Source organism: Phalaenopsis equestris, unplaced genomic scaffold (assembly GCF_001263595.1).
Source record: "Phalaenopsis equestris unplaced genomic scaffold, ASM126359v1 Scaffold000084, whole genome shotgun sequence".
In the NCBI taxonomy this organism is placed as follows: Eukaryota; Viridiplantae; Streptophyta; class Magnoliopsida; order Asparagales; family Orchidaceae; genus Phalaenopsis; species Phalaenopsis equestris.
Window position 1 is genome coordinate 182,385 of NW_018164526.1, and position 16,284 is coordinate 198,668.

General features: G+C 32.6%; 2 protein-coding genes across 2 annotated transcripts in view; one reads left to right on the forward strand and one right to left on the reverse strand.

Annotated features, from left to right (window-relative positions):
• Nucleotides 1–6,370: 6,370 nt before the first annotated feature.
• On the reverse strand, nucleotides 6,371–9,337 carry LOC110019867 (N-(5'-phosphoribosyl)anthranilate isomerase 1, chloroplastic-like). The gene is made up of 4 exons (XM_020717729.1): nucleotides 9,212–9,337; nucleotides 8,252–8,619; nucleotides 7,687–7,850; nucleotides 6,371–6,836 (listed from the first exon to the last, which is right to left on the reverse strand). The coding sequence occupies exons 1-4, from the start codon at nucleotides 9,267–9,269 to the stop codon at nucleotides 6,608–6,610; spliced, it is 819 nt and encodes a 272-aa protein (XP_020573388.1). The 5' UTR covers nucleotides 9,270–9,337; the 3' UTR covers nucleotides 6,371–6,607.
• Nucleotides 9,338–15,602: 6,265 nt separating this feature from the next.
• The window catches only part of LOC110019881 (probable WRKY transcription factor 43), a 2,154-nt gene continuing 1,472 nt past the window's right edge, over nucleotides 15,603–16,284 (forward strand). The window contains exon 1 of the mRNA XM_020717741.1: nucleotides 15,603–16,181. Coding sequence (XP_020573400.1) covers nucleotides 15,784–16,181 — 398 coding nt within the window. The 5' untranslated portion in view covers nucleotides 15,603–15,783. The remainder of the gene's footprint in view (nucleotides 16,182–16,284) is intronic.

Below are 16,284 nucleotides of genomic sequence, written 5' to 3' on the forward strand. Positions count from 1 at the left end.
TCATGAATTCGAATGAAAATTGCCTTAGAGTAAGTTAATCTTCATGTGATTTAAATTATGTGCATTGTGTTGTACATTGATGGGTTGAATTTATGAAATGGTATGTGAAATCCTCAAACTGGAAAAAATTTGTGCACTATTGCCGGTTCTGGCTTGGTGGTAGGAAATTCTCTTTATGAATTTTCTTAAAAGTTCCATTCATGGACTCCATGAGAACGAAACGTTCTCATTGTGGTTGATAGATTTTCAAAGATGATGATCCTCATGATTTGTAAATAAAAGAAACAATTTTGAAAGTTTTTTTAGGCCATAACGCATACCATTGCAAAAATAAACTCGGCATTTCATCTCCAAACTAAGGATTATAGGTTTTAATTTGTGAAATGACAAATAGAAATATGAGATGTGATTCTTCTTTACATTCAATTTATTTTTCAATTGAGCGATATACTGTTCCATTGATAGAGCTAGATTATTTTTGAGATAGCTCTCTCAAAATTGATTCACTATGGAATTCTTGATCAATACAACACAATTTGAATGAGAAAAGTAGTGTGTTTTGGGTTTTTGATACAAGATATTTTTTTTTTATGAATCAATTTCATTTCTATGTTTGTTTGATTTGTGTGATGCCTGTTGCAGGTGTCACTGTATTTTTCTTTTTTAAAGGATTTTGCTTCATGGATTATTGTATGCTTATTCCTAAATTATTTATGCAATCAGAAACTGCAGTGTGGTATGCTTTTCATACCCATAGATAGATAAATCTTTTGTAATTATAAATTTTTTTAGCTTTTGATGATCTAAACTCTAGGAACAGGGGAAGATTTACATATATAACACTTAATTCTTATGCATTTACATATCTAACTCCTGAACTTCAACTTTTACATATATGCCATTATTTACATATCTAACTCCTGAACTTCAACTTTTACGTATATGCCATCTTACTTATGCATGAAAATGTGTATGTCACTTTTTAAAAGTTAAAATAGTGATGCTTCTGATGTAGTATGAAAGAATTAGATGATAGAAATGTAAAATGCAAATTTTAGCTGTTAGATATGTAAATACATAAGAATTGTGTGGTGCATGTATGTAACTGCCGTAAACTTTAAGAAGCCATGGCTAGTGTAATTAATTCCTGTGAATGTACAATGCAATGATGTTAATGAAGCTTGTATAGATTTTGCAAAACTAGATGCTTGCATCTTGTGAAACTCTGCAAGGCGAAAGATCAATTATGCAGTATGAAGTTGAATTTACAATTTTGGTGAAGAAAACACCCTAATTGGTTAGCTTCCTACGGAGAAGTCCCAAACTTTTTTTGCAAGGATTCAATGACGATCCTTCGAAATTAAAGGTTTTATTGAACTAGTAGAATGATGAAGTCTTATTTAGAATGACATTTTGATTGTACATTATAGATGAGGTATTAGTAATGACAGGATTAATGGAGAACAGTCCAAAAATAGTTACAATAGAAAGAAATTTAGGTTTGGACCTGGAGAGTCTATAAAGGGTCATATTTTTTTTCAGTAATAGTGTTCTAGTGTGTATTGTAGATGGCTTGGAGACACTTAGGAATATGATTTTTCATATAAATGAGATATGGGAGTAAGGTAGTGTAGACAAAGTCTTTATAAAGAACAAGTTTACTAATTTATTTTCTAGTGAGTTGGTGAACTTACCTTTTGATTTTGAAATTGCTTTTATGGTACATGGTATGAAACATATAATTGCAAGGTCCTATAGAACAAATCCTAAGGAATTATAGGAGAATGACTCAGTTTCATGAGCTGGTTGATAAAGAATGAATTTATTGGATATAGTGTATTCTCTTAGGGAACCATTATATTATCTGTGAAATATAAAATTGATATGAGTGCACATGTGTATTGATTAGAGTTGTTGAATTATGTCATAATTAAAAATAAGTATCCATATATTAATATTGACTTAAGATATGTTCATTATCAATTGAAGGTAAAAGATGAGGATTTGTTAAAGACTATATTTATTATGAAGGAGATGACATTTGAGGTAATGATTGCATCAAAATTATATAAAATGATTTGATAAATGGGGTATTTGTCATATTTGGATTAATTTGTAATTATATTTATAGATGTTATCTTGTTATATTCTCAAATTGATGAATATGAGATGTGAGATTTAATTGATTATTAGATTTAAGTATATATTCACTTAAAAGAAGTTGATCATAAGGCAAAGAAGATAATGCGTTGTCTAGGTTGTTCACCAAGAATGAAACAGTGGATAATTACTACAGATTAATTTTGATGATAATGAAATTGGACTATGGTATTGCAACTGCTATGAATATAAGACTATTGGCTCAAATGTTTTATTTTATCTACATTATAAGAGAAGATCAAAGAGACATGAAAGATTCTGAGGATACATGAAGTTGATTGATTAGGGTTCGTTTGGGGCAGCTTGTGCGTTTCAGGATAAGCGCGGCCTGCGTTTAGTGTAAAAACCCAAACGCAGTTTCGGATAAGCTGGCGAAACGCGCGAACCAAACGGTACGGCGGTTATAAGCTGCCCCGAACGGACCCTAAGTTAGAGAGAAAACAAAAGTGAAAGCTAATAATCATGGAGTACTAACCTGCATAGGTTATTTTTGGGCTTATAGTTGTTGATAATAAGGATTTAGATTTTGCTTGAAGCTTATTATACAAACTATACTATGTATCCTTGGAGCAATTGATATTTTGGTGGCTAGAATTTGAAAAAAAAAAAATGATGTAGCTTACTTCCTCTAAATGTGAATTATGTCAAATGATAAGAGAGTAACATTAACAAACTAGCTATCTAACACAGTTATTTCCCATTCCAAAGTATCATGTTGAGATTTATTAGATGGAGATGCTGCATAAATCATATATATGAGACATTGTAGATCTATAGATGAAGTTTGCATATTTTTTGTTTGTTAAATATATATTTATTATACAAATTATATCAATTATATATGAAAGAGATTGTGAGATTAAATGTAGTGCCCAAGTTGATTGTATGTAATTATAATGATTGGCTTGTTTCCTAGGCTATTTAGAGGTATAAATGAAGGATTATGCACCAAATTAAAGTTCAATATAATATTTCACCAATAAATAAACTAGTAGTTTAAGAGAGTTATCTAGACATCTAAGAATTTATTTACACTATCATTTATTATCATTGGTTACTTATGATACATTATATGTTAGAAAATTCAGAACATTGATAGAATATAGGGAAAAATATTTGCGTACATAAGACGTACGCAGCCCTGCCTACGTCAGGGGTTATTCAGGGGTACATGGGGGTTATATCTGGGTTATACCCCCTATAATCTCCGTGTAACTCCCTTGTAACCTCAGTGTAACTTATTTGTACCCATGAAACTACAGAAGCCCGGAACTCATTTGTAGGTTACAGATAGTTTACGAAGAGATTACAGAGGTTTTATAGAGAGGCATAATCCCGATATAACCCCCCTGTACCCCCTAAATAACTCCTGAAAATATGCAGTGTTGCGTACGTCTTATGTACGCAAATATTTTCCGAATTTAGGAGACAATTGAGTATTAAATTGTTAAATGAGACAATTGAAAAGGTCTATGTAAAAAATAAACTGAGAGCATGGTAAGATTTAAATAAAATATTATGACAAATCATAAAGTCAAGCTTGGGAATATAATTTAGGTTTAGTCTGTTCTAGAACCCCCATTGGGTGTCTAACATATATTTGATTAAAATAATTTAAGAAGTTTATATAATCAAATAATTATTTTTTTTATTTTTATTAAAAAATAATTTTTATTATATAGATAATTTATTATTTTATGATTTCTTTTAAAGTCAAAATTATATTACATATTTAAGAAGCTTAATTGAAATATTTCACCTACAAAATTGTTTCAACTAATGCAATATTTTTTATCTGAAATTTTGACTTAAATTAATTCAATAAAATCTCTTATAATTTCATGAAAATTTCTTGATAAATTATGTAGTAAATTTTTAATAGTTATAAATATGAATTAACTTATTTTTATGAGTAATTTATTATTCCTTAATTGAATTATTGACCTATTATTTTTATATATGGATGATTACTAATGACATTACTTTCTTAGATAATTAATCACATTGCATTAAAACCTTCTTTAATCCATCCTGACCGAATTTATTTGCTAAATTGTTGCTATTTTTTTTATTTATTCAATATTCAAGCCAACTTTTAACAACTTTTAATTCATCCAACACATCACAACAACAACAACAACAACAACAACAAAGCCTTAATCCCACTACGTGGGGTTGGCTACATGAATCCTTTTTCTCCATTACGTCCTATTTAGTGTCATATTTTCATTTAGTTCTAGTAAATTAAGATCATTTTTAATACAATAAGCCCAAGTCTTCCTAGGTCTACCTCTGCAGATGATTAATTCATCAACTATATCAATTAAAAATCTTTTATTAAATTAATTCATGCAAAACTTGCCAAAATTAGTGTTGGCTACATAATTGATTTGCTTTAAATTCTAATAAGCTCTTAATTATGTCATTTATTTAAATAACTTTGGATGTTTTAAATATATTGCAATCTACTTAAATTAATTAAATAATGATAGTTCTATCCATTTTGTGTTGGCCGAAACTTTATTTTTGTTTTGAATTATTTTTATTTTAAAAAATTCTCTCCAATCTTGCTTAATTACATTAAAAGAATTCACCTTAATTTAAATTCTAAGTTTTTTTTTTTCATTTAATATTTCCATATTATCCTAAAGCAGATTTATATAATTTTAATTCAGCCTAAATTCTAGAAATTCATTTTTTTTACTTTTAGATATTTTCAAGTTTATTTTGGTGATTCTTTGGTAAATCTTTGCAAGTAATCATGGTGGAGAGAAGTGTTTGGTTTGATTCATTCAATATGTTTGTTAAGTAAATGTATTTTTCTTTTGATTCATTAGCCCATGGGTTGGCTATGCTTGGATGTGGGTTGTAATTGAGCCGAATCACGTAAAAAACTTTTACGCGTGCTCTTTTTTTCTGACTCGTGTGGTTATATTTCTTTCATAAAAAAATATTCTGTCGTAATTTTTCAAGTCAATAAGATTTAAATAAAGTTAAAATTTTCAATTAAATTAAAATTGTAAGTAAATCAAATTTTAAAAAGCATTCAAATCACCTCTCTTTTGGGTGTAGGTCATTTGTCATCACAAAAATGGTTGATGTTTTAATCATTTATTGAGTTTTATTATAAGTTAAGTTTCTTTTTATACTTGTTTGGCTTGTGTAAGGCAACATATGAATTACATAATATTTTGTCCAAAGGTTTTCTTATTGATGATTGCATTGTGAGGGATATGATGGCAATAGAAGTAAAACAACAAAACAAAACCTTTATCCCATTAAGTGTGGTCGGCTACATGAATTTTTTTTCTCCACTACGTCCCATTTAGTGTCATTTTCATTTAATTCTAATAAATTAAAATCAATTTTTTTAATAAAATATGCTCAAGTCTTCCTAAATCTACCTCTGTTTTTCTTAAAATAAGTCGAATCTAAAACATTTACTATTCTAATCGATTCATAAGATGGTCGATTTTTAAAGTGAGACGACTCTATTTTTGTCTGTCACTGGAGCTACACCAATCCTATCATGAATATATTCATTTTGCATTTTGTCTCTAAGTATAAAGCCACTCATCCACCCAATCATTCTCATCTTGATAACACTTAAGTTTTATGCTTCTCTTTTAAAGGTCAACAATGAACGCTTTAAAGCATTGCAGGTCTAAATGGTTCTAAAGCATACATTTAAAAAAAAAAAAAAAAAACAAAGTTGGTTGACCGTAGCATTGCAGGTCTAAATGGTTCTAAAGCATACATTAAAAAAAAAAAAAAATCAAAGTTGGTTGACCGCGTGTCTCGCTCAACATGATTGAACTTTCTAGAGATGTTGATGATTGAATGAATATTTTTTACAAGTATGTTGTCAACATCAATATGCTATTTCTTAATAATTTCCTAACCATTGAATTAAATAGACTGTCAATTATTTGTGTGATTTCAACTCTAATCCAAAACCTTCATGCAAATTATGAGATTACCTTTCTCCTCATTTAATTCTTGTTCCCCACATTTCTGCCTATTAATATAAGCAAAGAAAAAAAGAAAAGAAAAACAAAAAAAAGAGAAGTTTGAAAGAGTTTATTTAGACTTAGAGGTCTTGTGTGTATATGTGCCTAACCACTTAATCACGTACTGCAAGGCAGATGCACTCAAGCGAGCTCGAATCCGTGACCCCATGTGACTCAAAATTAACAACGCGGTTGTCAACTAAATAGTCACGGTGCACAACACACACACAAACACAAATATATATCACAAATGTAATTTTATCAATAGAACCATCAATCAAGTAATAAAAAAAAACATAAATATTCTTTTATTTTCCTACTTTTTTCTCCCTTTACATCCAAACATAAAAATTATGTCCCTTGAGATCCCTCGCCGAACGTAGCCGTCTCAATCTCATTCTCGATATGCCCGCCAATCATCGGTGATGCTCCATTGATCATGCAAAAGCTATTGAATTAACTTTGCACATAAAGGAAGATATTCTCAAAGGATCCTTCAGAATCCCATTGGCATCACAGATGCCACTACTGACATCAACTCCATCTGGTCTTAAGGTAACTATGGCTTCACAAACATTATCAGGATGGAGACCTCCAGCTAACAGCCATCTACATCGACTGCTTCTTGATGGAACCTTAAATTTCTGCCAATTAAATCCTCTGCCACTGAAAGTGTAAGAAGAAACTATAAGCACTCAAAAATGGTACAAATACTTGGAAAGAATTTTGCTTTGGTTTGGTTTTGGGTTGATTGAAACCAAACAGTTAACATTTTTAAAGGAAATTTACATATATACCCACATAATTCTTATGTATTTACATATCTAACAACTAAAGTCCGATATTTACAACTATAATATTTTGGTTTCACAAACCTAAGCATGAAAATGTTTATTTCACTTTTAAAAAATATAGTGATGGTGATATTTTTGATGTGATGACAACCATTTGAGCGGCATGTCAAAAGCAACTTCTTACCACATAAATTTTTAAAAAGCAACAAAATAGCAAATAACCAAACAAATGTAGCAGAGATCAGAAAAATAAAATAGTAACAAAGTTGCTTCAAACAAATCCTAGGGGTGTCAAATTTTGATCAGACACGCCAACTCGTCCTGAACTCAACTTAAAAAGTTTGGGTTCTAATTGATCCAAATAATTTTCGGATCCGGTTCGGGTTAGGAATCATAACCCGTTAATAATTTTTGGGTCGGATTTGGGTTGAACCGCCAACCTGAAATTAACCCGCTAACCTGGAATTGAATTGACTCGAGATTGATTCAAAATCGACCAGAATTTGACCCGAATAGTTATTATGCCTTATGTTATCTGGGTCAGGTTTGGATCAACGGCTTGAATGCGGGTTGGGGGTGAGTTAAAAATTTTTACCCGTGTAATATTTGGATTGGGTTGGAGTCTACATTTTTACGTTAGACTTGAACCCGACCCTTAAATCCTTTTCTACACCTCTAACAAATCCTATTACTAATATTGTGCAAGCAAATTGTAATCTGACCTGCCGCCTTTTGCACTGTCGACCAAAACCCAATCTATCAAGTCAGAATCTGCAACACTAACATTATTGAGAAGCAATCCATCTTCATCAGCATGGAGAACATATATAACCCTCTTTGTTCTCAGCAGCTGCTTCAGTGCAGCACGGGAACCATCTCCATGAAGCTGCATTGACACAGATGAAAAATGGTATTAGAAATTTACATACATACCCCACAATTCTTATGTATATACATATCTTACACCTAATTTTTAATATTGACATTTATAGCACTTTGGTATCGTAAATCTATGCGTGTATTTCACTTAAAAAAAAGTTAATAATGGCGGTATTTTTTTATGTGATATTGAAGTCTTGACTGTCATAAAAGTTAATAATGGCGGTATTTTTTTATGTGATATTGTAGTCTTGACTGTCATAAATGTAAATATGAAACTTTAGGCGGTAGATATGCAAATACATCAAATTGTGTGATATGCATGTAAATACCCCAAATATTATAAACCACAGGATGAGATCTAGACAAACATGAAATGAAATCCATACTATTACAGGTGCTCATTACTTGCAAAAGCTCAAGATTAGCGGCCTCAGAAGCTCGTAGCATGGTGTCCAAATCATCGTCGACAAATACTCCGACAGGTTCCGCTCCGTTGCGTCGTGCAGCGGCTGCGATTTCTTTCGCAACTGATGCTGAAACAGAACGTTTTGATTTTGGCCAGAGGATCATACCGATTAGTGATGCTCCTGACTGAGCAGCAAGTTCTGCATCCTTAGCAGAAGTAATGCCGCACATTTTGACAATGGGGCAAGCACTTTGTGAGTTTTGTTGTGGAGGTGAGATTGTGGAGAACTGACATGTTGTTTTTGCTCTGATTTTATTGGCACAAGGCATTGTTCTTGGAAGTAGATTGAATTGCCTTCTGGGGTAACCTGAGTTAATTGAACAAATATATTAAAGTATAGATATAATTAGAGGGGTGTATTTGTTTTGTTGGGGCATTTACATACATACCAGACACTTTTTATGAATATAAATATTTAACATCTAAACATTCTTATAAACATATACATGCTTACCACTCAAATATTCAACAACAAATCAAAAGTTCCATAATTACCATCTTTCTAAAAGTAAATACAAATTTTCAAGCATAGGTTAATGACACCAAAGCTACCTTGAGTGTTAGATACGTAAATACATAAGAATTTTGTGGCAAGTATGTAAATTTCCCTATTTTGTTATATTCGAGCAATTAAGCCGAACCAGTATTTTGGATGGTTTGGTTTTAAATTAGTGGGTTACACATTGGTTCAAACAATTGAAATGTTTGGTTATTGAGCTTCTACTATGCACGATAATTTAATCAATCAAATCTCATTCATTGTGTAATACTATAATAAGTTAAAAAACTAGTTAAATCATAGTAAAAAGGGATCAAAGAGAAATACACCTAGCGTTAAATCATGGTCAAGTTAAAGGCAGAAAGACAAAGAGAACACATGAATCTTCAAGAAGAATTACCATAGGTGCGGCGCTGTATAAGAAAATTTGATGGAAAATGAACGATGGAAAATGCCATGAATTGAATCCAGCAAATTAGAGAAACCCGGTGGTGATAGATGCCTGCAAGAAAATTTGAGAAAATTCAAACAGTTATGTTCTGAGCCCATTCTTTAAGACAACAGTGAAAATCTAATCTGCACATTGGGCCATCAAACTGCAGCAATGGATCGCAATAACGGGGAAATCCGATTTAGTGTTTTAAAGACTATTCATAAATGACAAACTGAAATTTTCTGAAAAAAAAAAGCCACTATAATTGTAATAGTCCGAACTCTAATCCATCAAGATATAGTTTGTTTTAGCTTGATGGTCTCATGGTTTTATCCCACTAGTGTAAATTCTCTGGATGTCACCCATCCTGAGAGTGCTCCCGCGTGGCACGTTTAACATTGAAGTTTCTGATGAATTCCAACTCTTACGCAAATAGAAGACTGGATGTTTAAGAGTTCAACTTCATTAAACTTGAGGGGTTCTCACTCATTTAAGTAAACGACGTCATCGTCAATTTTCATAACCCAAAATCACCCACCAGACAGATAAAATTTAGAGGTAGCCCCTCTATATACAAGAGGAGGCTCCCAACATGAAGCATCGTCTCATCTAGAATTCAAGATGCAGCTCCCATGACGTAGCACTTTGTACTAAATGACACTTAGCTGCCATCTTCAGCTTAGTGTAATGTTCTGAAACCATTTATAACAACCCAAATCCTCAGCATCGATATCTGTCCGCTTTGGCCTAACAGCCTCACCGTTTTGTCTCACTAGTGTTACTTCCCAAGAGGTTGCCCATCATGAGAGTGCTCCCTGAGAAGCTTCTGAATGAGATTCCAACCATTATACCAAAAGGCGCATTGATGTTTAAGAGTTCAGCCTCATTCTACTTATGTGTGTGTGTAGCCTATTTATAATTTGGCATTAAAAATTTCTAAATGAAGGCGCTATACACGCTTAAATGCCAGAATTATATATATCTTTCTCACATATAAGTATAAATATATATTCATATTCATATAACTATATATTTATATTATTTTGCGTGTTTAATTAACAGCTATAAAGGAAACTCTCATGCTGAATTCTTAAATATTCGACCATGATTCTAAAAAGACAAATATCACTTGTCAATAAAATATACAATTTATATCCACCAAAATGCATTAGAACATCAGACTCTAAACAACATTCAGATAACTACATCCAACAAAATAAAATAAAACCCTGAACTTTCCATCGCCAAAGGGATCTAAACCACACAATCTTCCTCCATATGCATATATCACTTGTTTATATTAGGAAATATATATATATATAAAACCACACAATCTTCCTCCATATGCATATATCACTAGTTTATATTAGGAAATATATATATTTTCTTTCTCAAAATCAATCCAAACATGAACAATCATCTTACCTACAATTCCTCTTCATCATTGAGCCATCCGTGAAGAACAATAGAACAAGTTTCGAATCCGGAAATTTCAGTTCAATAAAAAGCGCTGAAACTACAATTAATTAGGTTAAGTCCGATCTAGAGTAATGCTATCTTCCCCTTTGTTTCTCTGTAGAGATTTCCTCCGTATCGCCGCATGGCAGCAGGATTTAACCTAAATCCTTCCCGAACAGCAAAAATGAGGAGATATGAAGAAGAACTGCGGGGGAAGGGGGATTACGCTAAGGGGAATGTAATTACAATTTGGGCCATTTACATATATACCAACTACAATTTTTATATTTATCTAAATATCCAACACTCAAATTTTAATATTTATATGTATGATACATAAATATTTAATATCACATAGTTTTTTTCCTTCTTTTTATGGAATAGAATTTTTATGCATAAGCTTACGGGGCTTTTATATACATAGCACGTAATTCTTGTTCAATAACACGTCTCGCACCTAAATCTACGTATCTACCTACCTGCATATCATTCAATTCTTTTCTATCGCATCAAAACTATCACTAATTATCACTGCTCACAAGCCAAATCCATTCTTACATGCATAGGTAAAATGGTATGCATATAAGAATCATAAGAAATCATTATTTTAAAACCTTGATGGATCCCATAAGTTCAATAAAATCATTATTTTTTGAATCATAGAAGTGTCATAAGAACGTAAAAATTAGATTGTCAATATGAACATTGATGATGTTCTGTCCGCTAAGTATCACAAGATTAATGTGAATTGTGTGTTATTTTACATGTCTTACCCAAGATGTGTACTATATACACAAGCCGAATGCCCCAATTAGATCATCACATAACTACTGATGTTTACCTAATGCTTGAAATTTCATTCATCATTATGAACTAATTCAACCTTATTAATGCCATTCACCAAAGTAATGAAAATAGACTTGATAATATGTATAACCAAATGTCATTTCTTTTAGTATCCTTCATCACTATAAAATTGCATTTAAATGCTCAAAATCTCATTTAAAGCTTGAATGTATACCCATTTAGGTGTAGCATTTCTAGTAAAATATGTGCAATTTGAAGTCTTGTAGGCTTTATTGTTGCCCTGAAGCACTTGAGGTCTATCAATAATTGGCTCTAAATATTCAAACCAAACTTTTTCAGGAGACATTCGAAATGATCAACTTGTGCCTGTTATCCATTTATTGTCAGAATGCATGCTTGATCCCAACATTTCAACATAATCATACTCATCTGATGCAATAACCGCTTCCTCAATTTCTCTGTGGCTTCTTCTATTTTACTGATTTATTATTAAATAATAACTTTTAAAAAATATATTTTTTTATTGCAGATGTAAAGTTTTAACTTGACAAATTATTTATGGTTCGTACCAAAATACAAGCTCTATTTCATAGAATTACCCTCCCATGCCTCATTTTTTATGTGATTTTTTTCTCTTTGCAAAATTAGTGTAACTTGAATCTCCTTGATTGAAAGTGACTTTTTGCATGCTAACTCAAATCCTTAATTAAACTTCACATAGGATTTTGATAAAAAAAAACTTAGCCATCAAAGAGTGTGCTCTTCATCTTCGATTATCACATCTTTATTTTAACGGTTAGGTATGATTTTATCAAGCCCATCCATATAGCAATCAATTGACTTATCATTTCTTATCTTGTAACTTATATATATATATATATATATATACTATATATATATATATATATATATATATATAGAAAATTTAAGTAGTATGAATGTTCTTGAATTCTTTTAGGATGTAGAGTCCCATATCATTCGTGATTTCACATGACCCGGGAGACACCTTACTTGAGAGGACTATTGGCGAAGGAAAAATGGAGTAGAAGTCTCCTCCCTCGATCCTTCTTAGCTTTGGTAAGAGATAGGACCATAGAGGAGAAGATAATAATCCGATTTGGTGTGGGTTGAACCTATTTTCGAGCCAGATTGAATTGTAAATGAACTGGCACGAATGCCATTTTTGGCTTGTGAGCCTGATTGGTCCAGCTCGAATCTGCCTTGGCCCGCCCACCAACAAAAAATGTTTTTTTTTTTTTCTATGAAAAGAGAGGATTAGAGCATTAACCACACCTCTCAAGCAAAAAATCCCTCACCAACCATGCTGACAATGCATTATGCATGTAAAATCTAAAACTTTAGTTGTTAAATATATAAATACATAAGAATTTATTTCGATCTTGATCTAATCCCGATCCGAACAGAGAACGAAACGAAATTGGATCGAAATAAATTCAAACCTTTAATTTAACTAGTAGCTCGGCTCGAATGGTTCGATCTGATTTCAATCCGAGGTAAAATCCGATCCGATTTTGAAGCGATTTACAATCTTCAAGCCAATTTCATAGCCCAGCCCTTGAGGGATGTCCTTTTCTTCTGTCCATTAGTGAACTTGAGTACATAATCTTAATTAAATAAAAAAAAAAAACAACTACTACATTTTTCCTACCAGTTCTTCCCTTCACCATTTTCTTCTCGAAGCCTTAATTAATTAATTAATTAACTTAATTAAATGACTAGCATGCATTTCGTACCAGATTAGCTTATCGTGCCGGACTCTTTGACATTAGGTGGAAGACAAGTAATCCTATTTTATTATTATTATTATTATTATTATTTATTTTCATCTTAGCCCTCACTTCAGTTAACATAAGTTAATTATAATAAAACTATAATTAATTATGCTGACGCTGTTTAATTATGAAATGTTTCTATCACCGACGTGGTCCATTAATGACTCAAACTTGGGGCTTAATGGTGAAGCTTGCATTTAATTATGATCCATGAAAGAGAAACCTTCGAGATGAGAGAGAAAGAGCTTTACTAAATTGCATCAGAATTTTTTAAGTTAAAATAATGATTATTTTTATGTGATATGAAAGATCTGGACGGTATGAATATAAAAAGTGAAGCTTAGATGTTGCTTATGTAAATACATAGGAATTGAGTGGTATAAATGTAAATGCGCCACTTACAATTAACTCAAATCCTTGTCCTCCATATCTAGGGCCTCAAGTTAGGCTCATGTTCGGCTCTTTCAAAATAACTCATGTTCGAAATCGGCTCGTGTTCGAAACTGGCTCTTGAACAGTGTATTCGTGTTCGTGTTCAGCTTGAAATTGACTCGTTAAAATTAAACTAAAAAAATAGATGTAGAGTGTTGGATTTGAACCTGGACCAAATGTGTGCAAAAGAAGACGTATAACCACATCACCACACAAGTAGTTACGATTTAAACTTAGATATGAATATATATAATATATTATTATATAAATAATTATATAATTGTTTTTATTTTGAAATAAAACGAGCGGAACACGAGCGAAAAGAGTTGTTCGTGTTCGCCTCGTTTATAATCCGAGCTTTAAAAATTTGTTTGTGTTCAGCTCGTTTACTTAACGGACGAGCAGAACACAAGCTGCATATATCTATTTGCCTCTTAATTAGCACTACTCATCCCTCTAACTTGCTCAACACATTCTGTACTCAATTAGTTAGTTGGAAGATAGTCACTGGTTCTTCTAATAGACACACGAAATAGCTTCTTGGTTTGCGACTAAACTCCTTTAACCCAATGAGTTCATTATGAGTTTGAAGTGTTCTTCACGAACTTGATGAGCAAGTATCTATTGAATTTGACTGATAGATTTATCCCAATCCATGCAAATAAATCTATCTCTAATCCAACAGATTTCTACTTGAACTCGACTTATGAGTTTGATTTGAGCTTTGCTTGACGAGTCACTCTCTAACTCGGCTTGCAAGTTCATGATCTTGAGCTTGATTGACAAGTCCATAAGATAATCAAATATCCAATATTTTGAAAAAAAAAAAATTATCATTAGAAATCATTTTTATGGGCCATTCATTTATCATAAAAAATATCTTTCTTTAATCATCATTAATTACATACAATTTATAGAACTACATGCAATATTTAACTTTCATGACATTGACATGCAATAGTAAGTTGGAATGAGTTATGTCATTGCCTTTGAGCTCTAAATACCACAAATTCAACCCTTGTGTGAATATATAGGAAGAAATACGAAATAAAATAGGCATAAACTTATTTTACTTTATTTTTTCCTTATTTTTTTCAGTCAATATTTCACGTGTATCTTAACTTATTTAACTCTCTTTAATAAACAGAAGCCTTCTAAAGAGTACTCATCACGAAACCAATCAGCTTGCCATAATATACCTTTAAGAAAAAATTACATACATACCAAACAATTCCTTTATATTTACACATCTAACACAACATATGCAAGTGACCATGAAAATATGCACTTCTCTTAAAAAGTCAATCGTCGTGATACTGGTTATACAATATTAATGTGTAAATATGAAAATTTATGATTTGTTTGGGGCAGTTGTAGCTTATTGAACAATCTATTGATAAGCTATGTAGGGTAGCTATTACAAATTTTTATTTTTATGGAAAAACCCGACCGCAGTTATAAAGCTGTCATCGCACCTAGATAGGTGCGGTGTGAAAACGCTGTTTTCAGCGTTTTGAAAATGCACAAGCTGTTAAAACGTAGTTTACCCAAACAAATCAGGTGCGTTTTTAAAACGCCACTGCACTAAATAAGCTGCCCCAAACAAGCCCTTAGACATTAAACATGTAAATATATAAGAATTATGTGACATGCATGCAAATTCCCCTAAACATTAAATTATCAACTCCCACACCTTGACTCACTCCATTAATCCATCCACAAGCTCTCTACTGTAGATGGGGTCAGATAGGCGGTTGAACAAAACATATTAGTTGAGGTATAGTTGGTCCCTCCCCTCTCTCTCTATCTCTACACCCTCTCTCTCTCTATCTCCTCCACCCCGCTCTTTCTCTCTAATCTCTCCCCTCCTCCTTCTTCCTCACTCCGCTACACTTAACACTGCCCAACCTCCCCTCACCTTCCATGAATCACATTATCTAACCACCACCAACAATAAAAATTCCATCTTTATCCGTATGTCTCACTCATTCTACCATTTAAATAAATCCCTCCTCTTCTCTCTCCTCACTCCATCCCCTCCAACTCCTCATGGAACAGTACTTAGGAGGAGGAGATCATTTGCCGCCATTATTTCCTGACAACACCTTCTTCTCTCCATCCCCTCTCCTTCCACCAGACTTATTCCAACAAGATGCGGCCTTGCAACCGAACTCCACCGCTTTCGGCTTCGCTCCGCTTGTGTTTCCGAATGGAGGGAGCGGGAGTTCGTTAATGGAGGATCAGAGAGGGGAAGAGAAGGAGGAAGGGGAGGGTGTTAATGGGGTGGGGGAGAGGAGGGAGAAGAGGAAGGCTGTGAGCGGGAGGGGGAAGAAGGTGAGCAGACCGCGATTTGCGTTTCAGACGAGGAGTGCTAATGATATACTCGACGATGGGTATCGGTGGAGGAAGTATGGACAGAAAGCCGTGAAGAACAGTACTCATCCCAGGTGCTTCTTAGCTATATATATATATATATATATCTATTAATCTTTGGTCATATTATGTGGATTTTCTGCTGCTCTTACTTTAATCTTACGTTCCACTCCAGGG

Bases quoted from the DNA above. Each gene is read 5' to 3' on its own strand.
- LOC110019867 (XM_020717729.1), bottom strand. From the start codon at position 9,269: ATGGCATTTTCCATCGTTCATTTTCCATCAAATTTTCTTATACAGCGC. The intron at 7,851-8,251 runs GTAATGAGCACC...GTGTCAATGCAG, and splicing joins CTAATCTTGAGCTTTTGCAA to CTTCATGGAGATGGTTCCCG. The intron at 6,837-7,686 runs GTCAGATTACAA...TTACACTTTCAG, and splicing joins GACAGTGCAAAAGGCGGCAG to TGGCAGAGGATTTAATTGGC.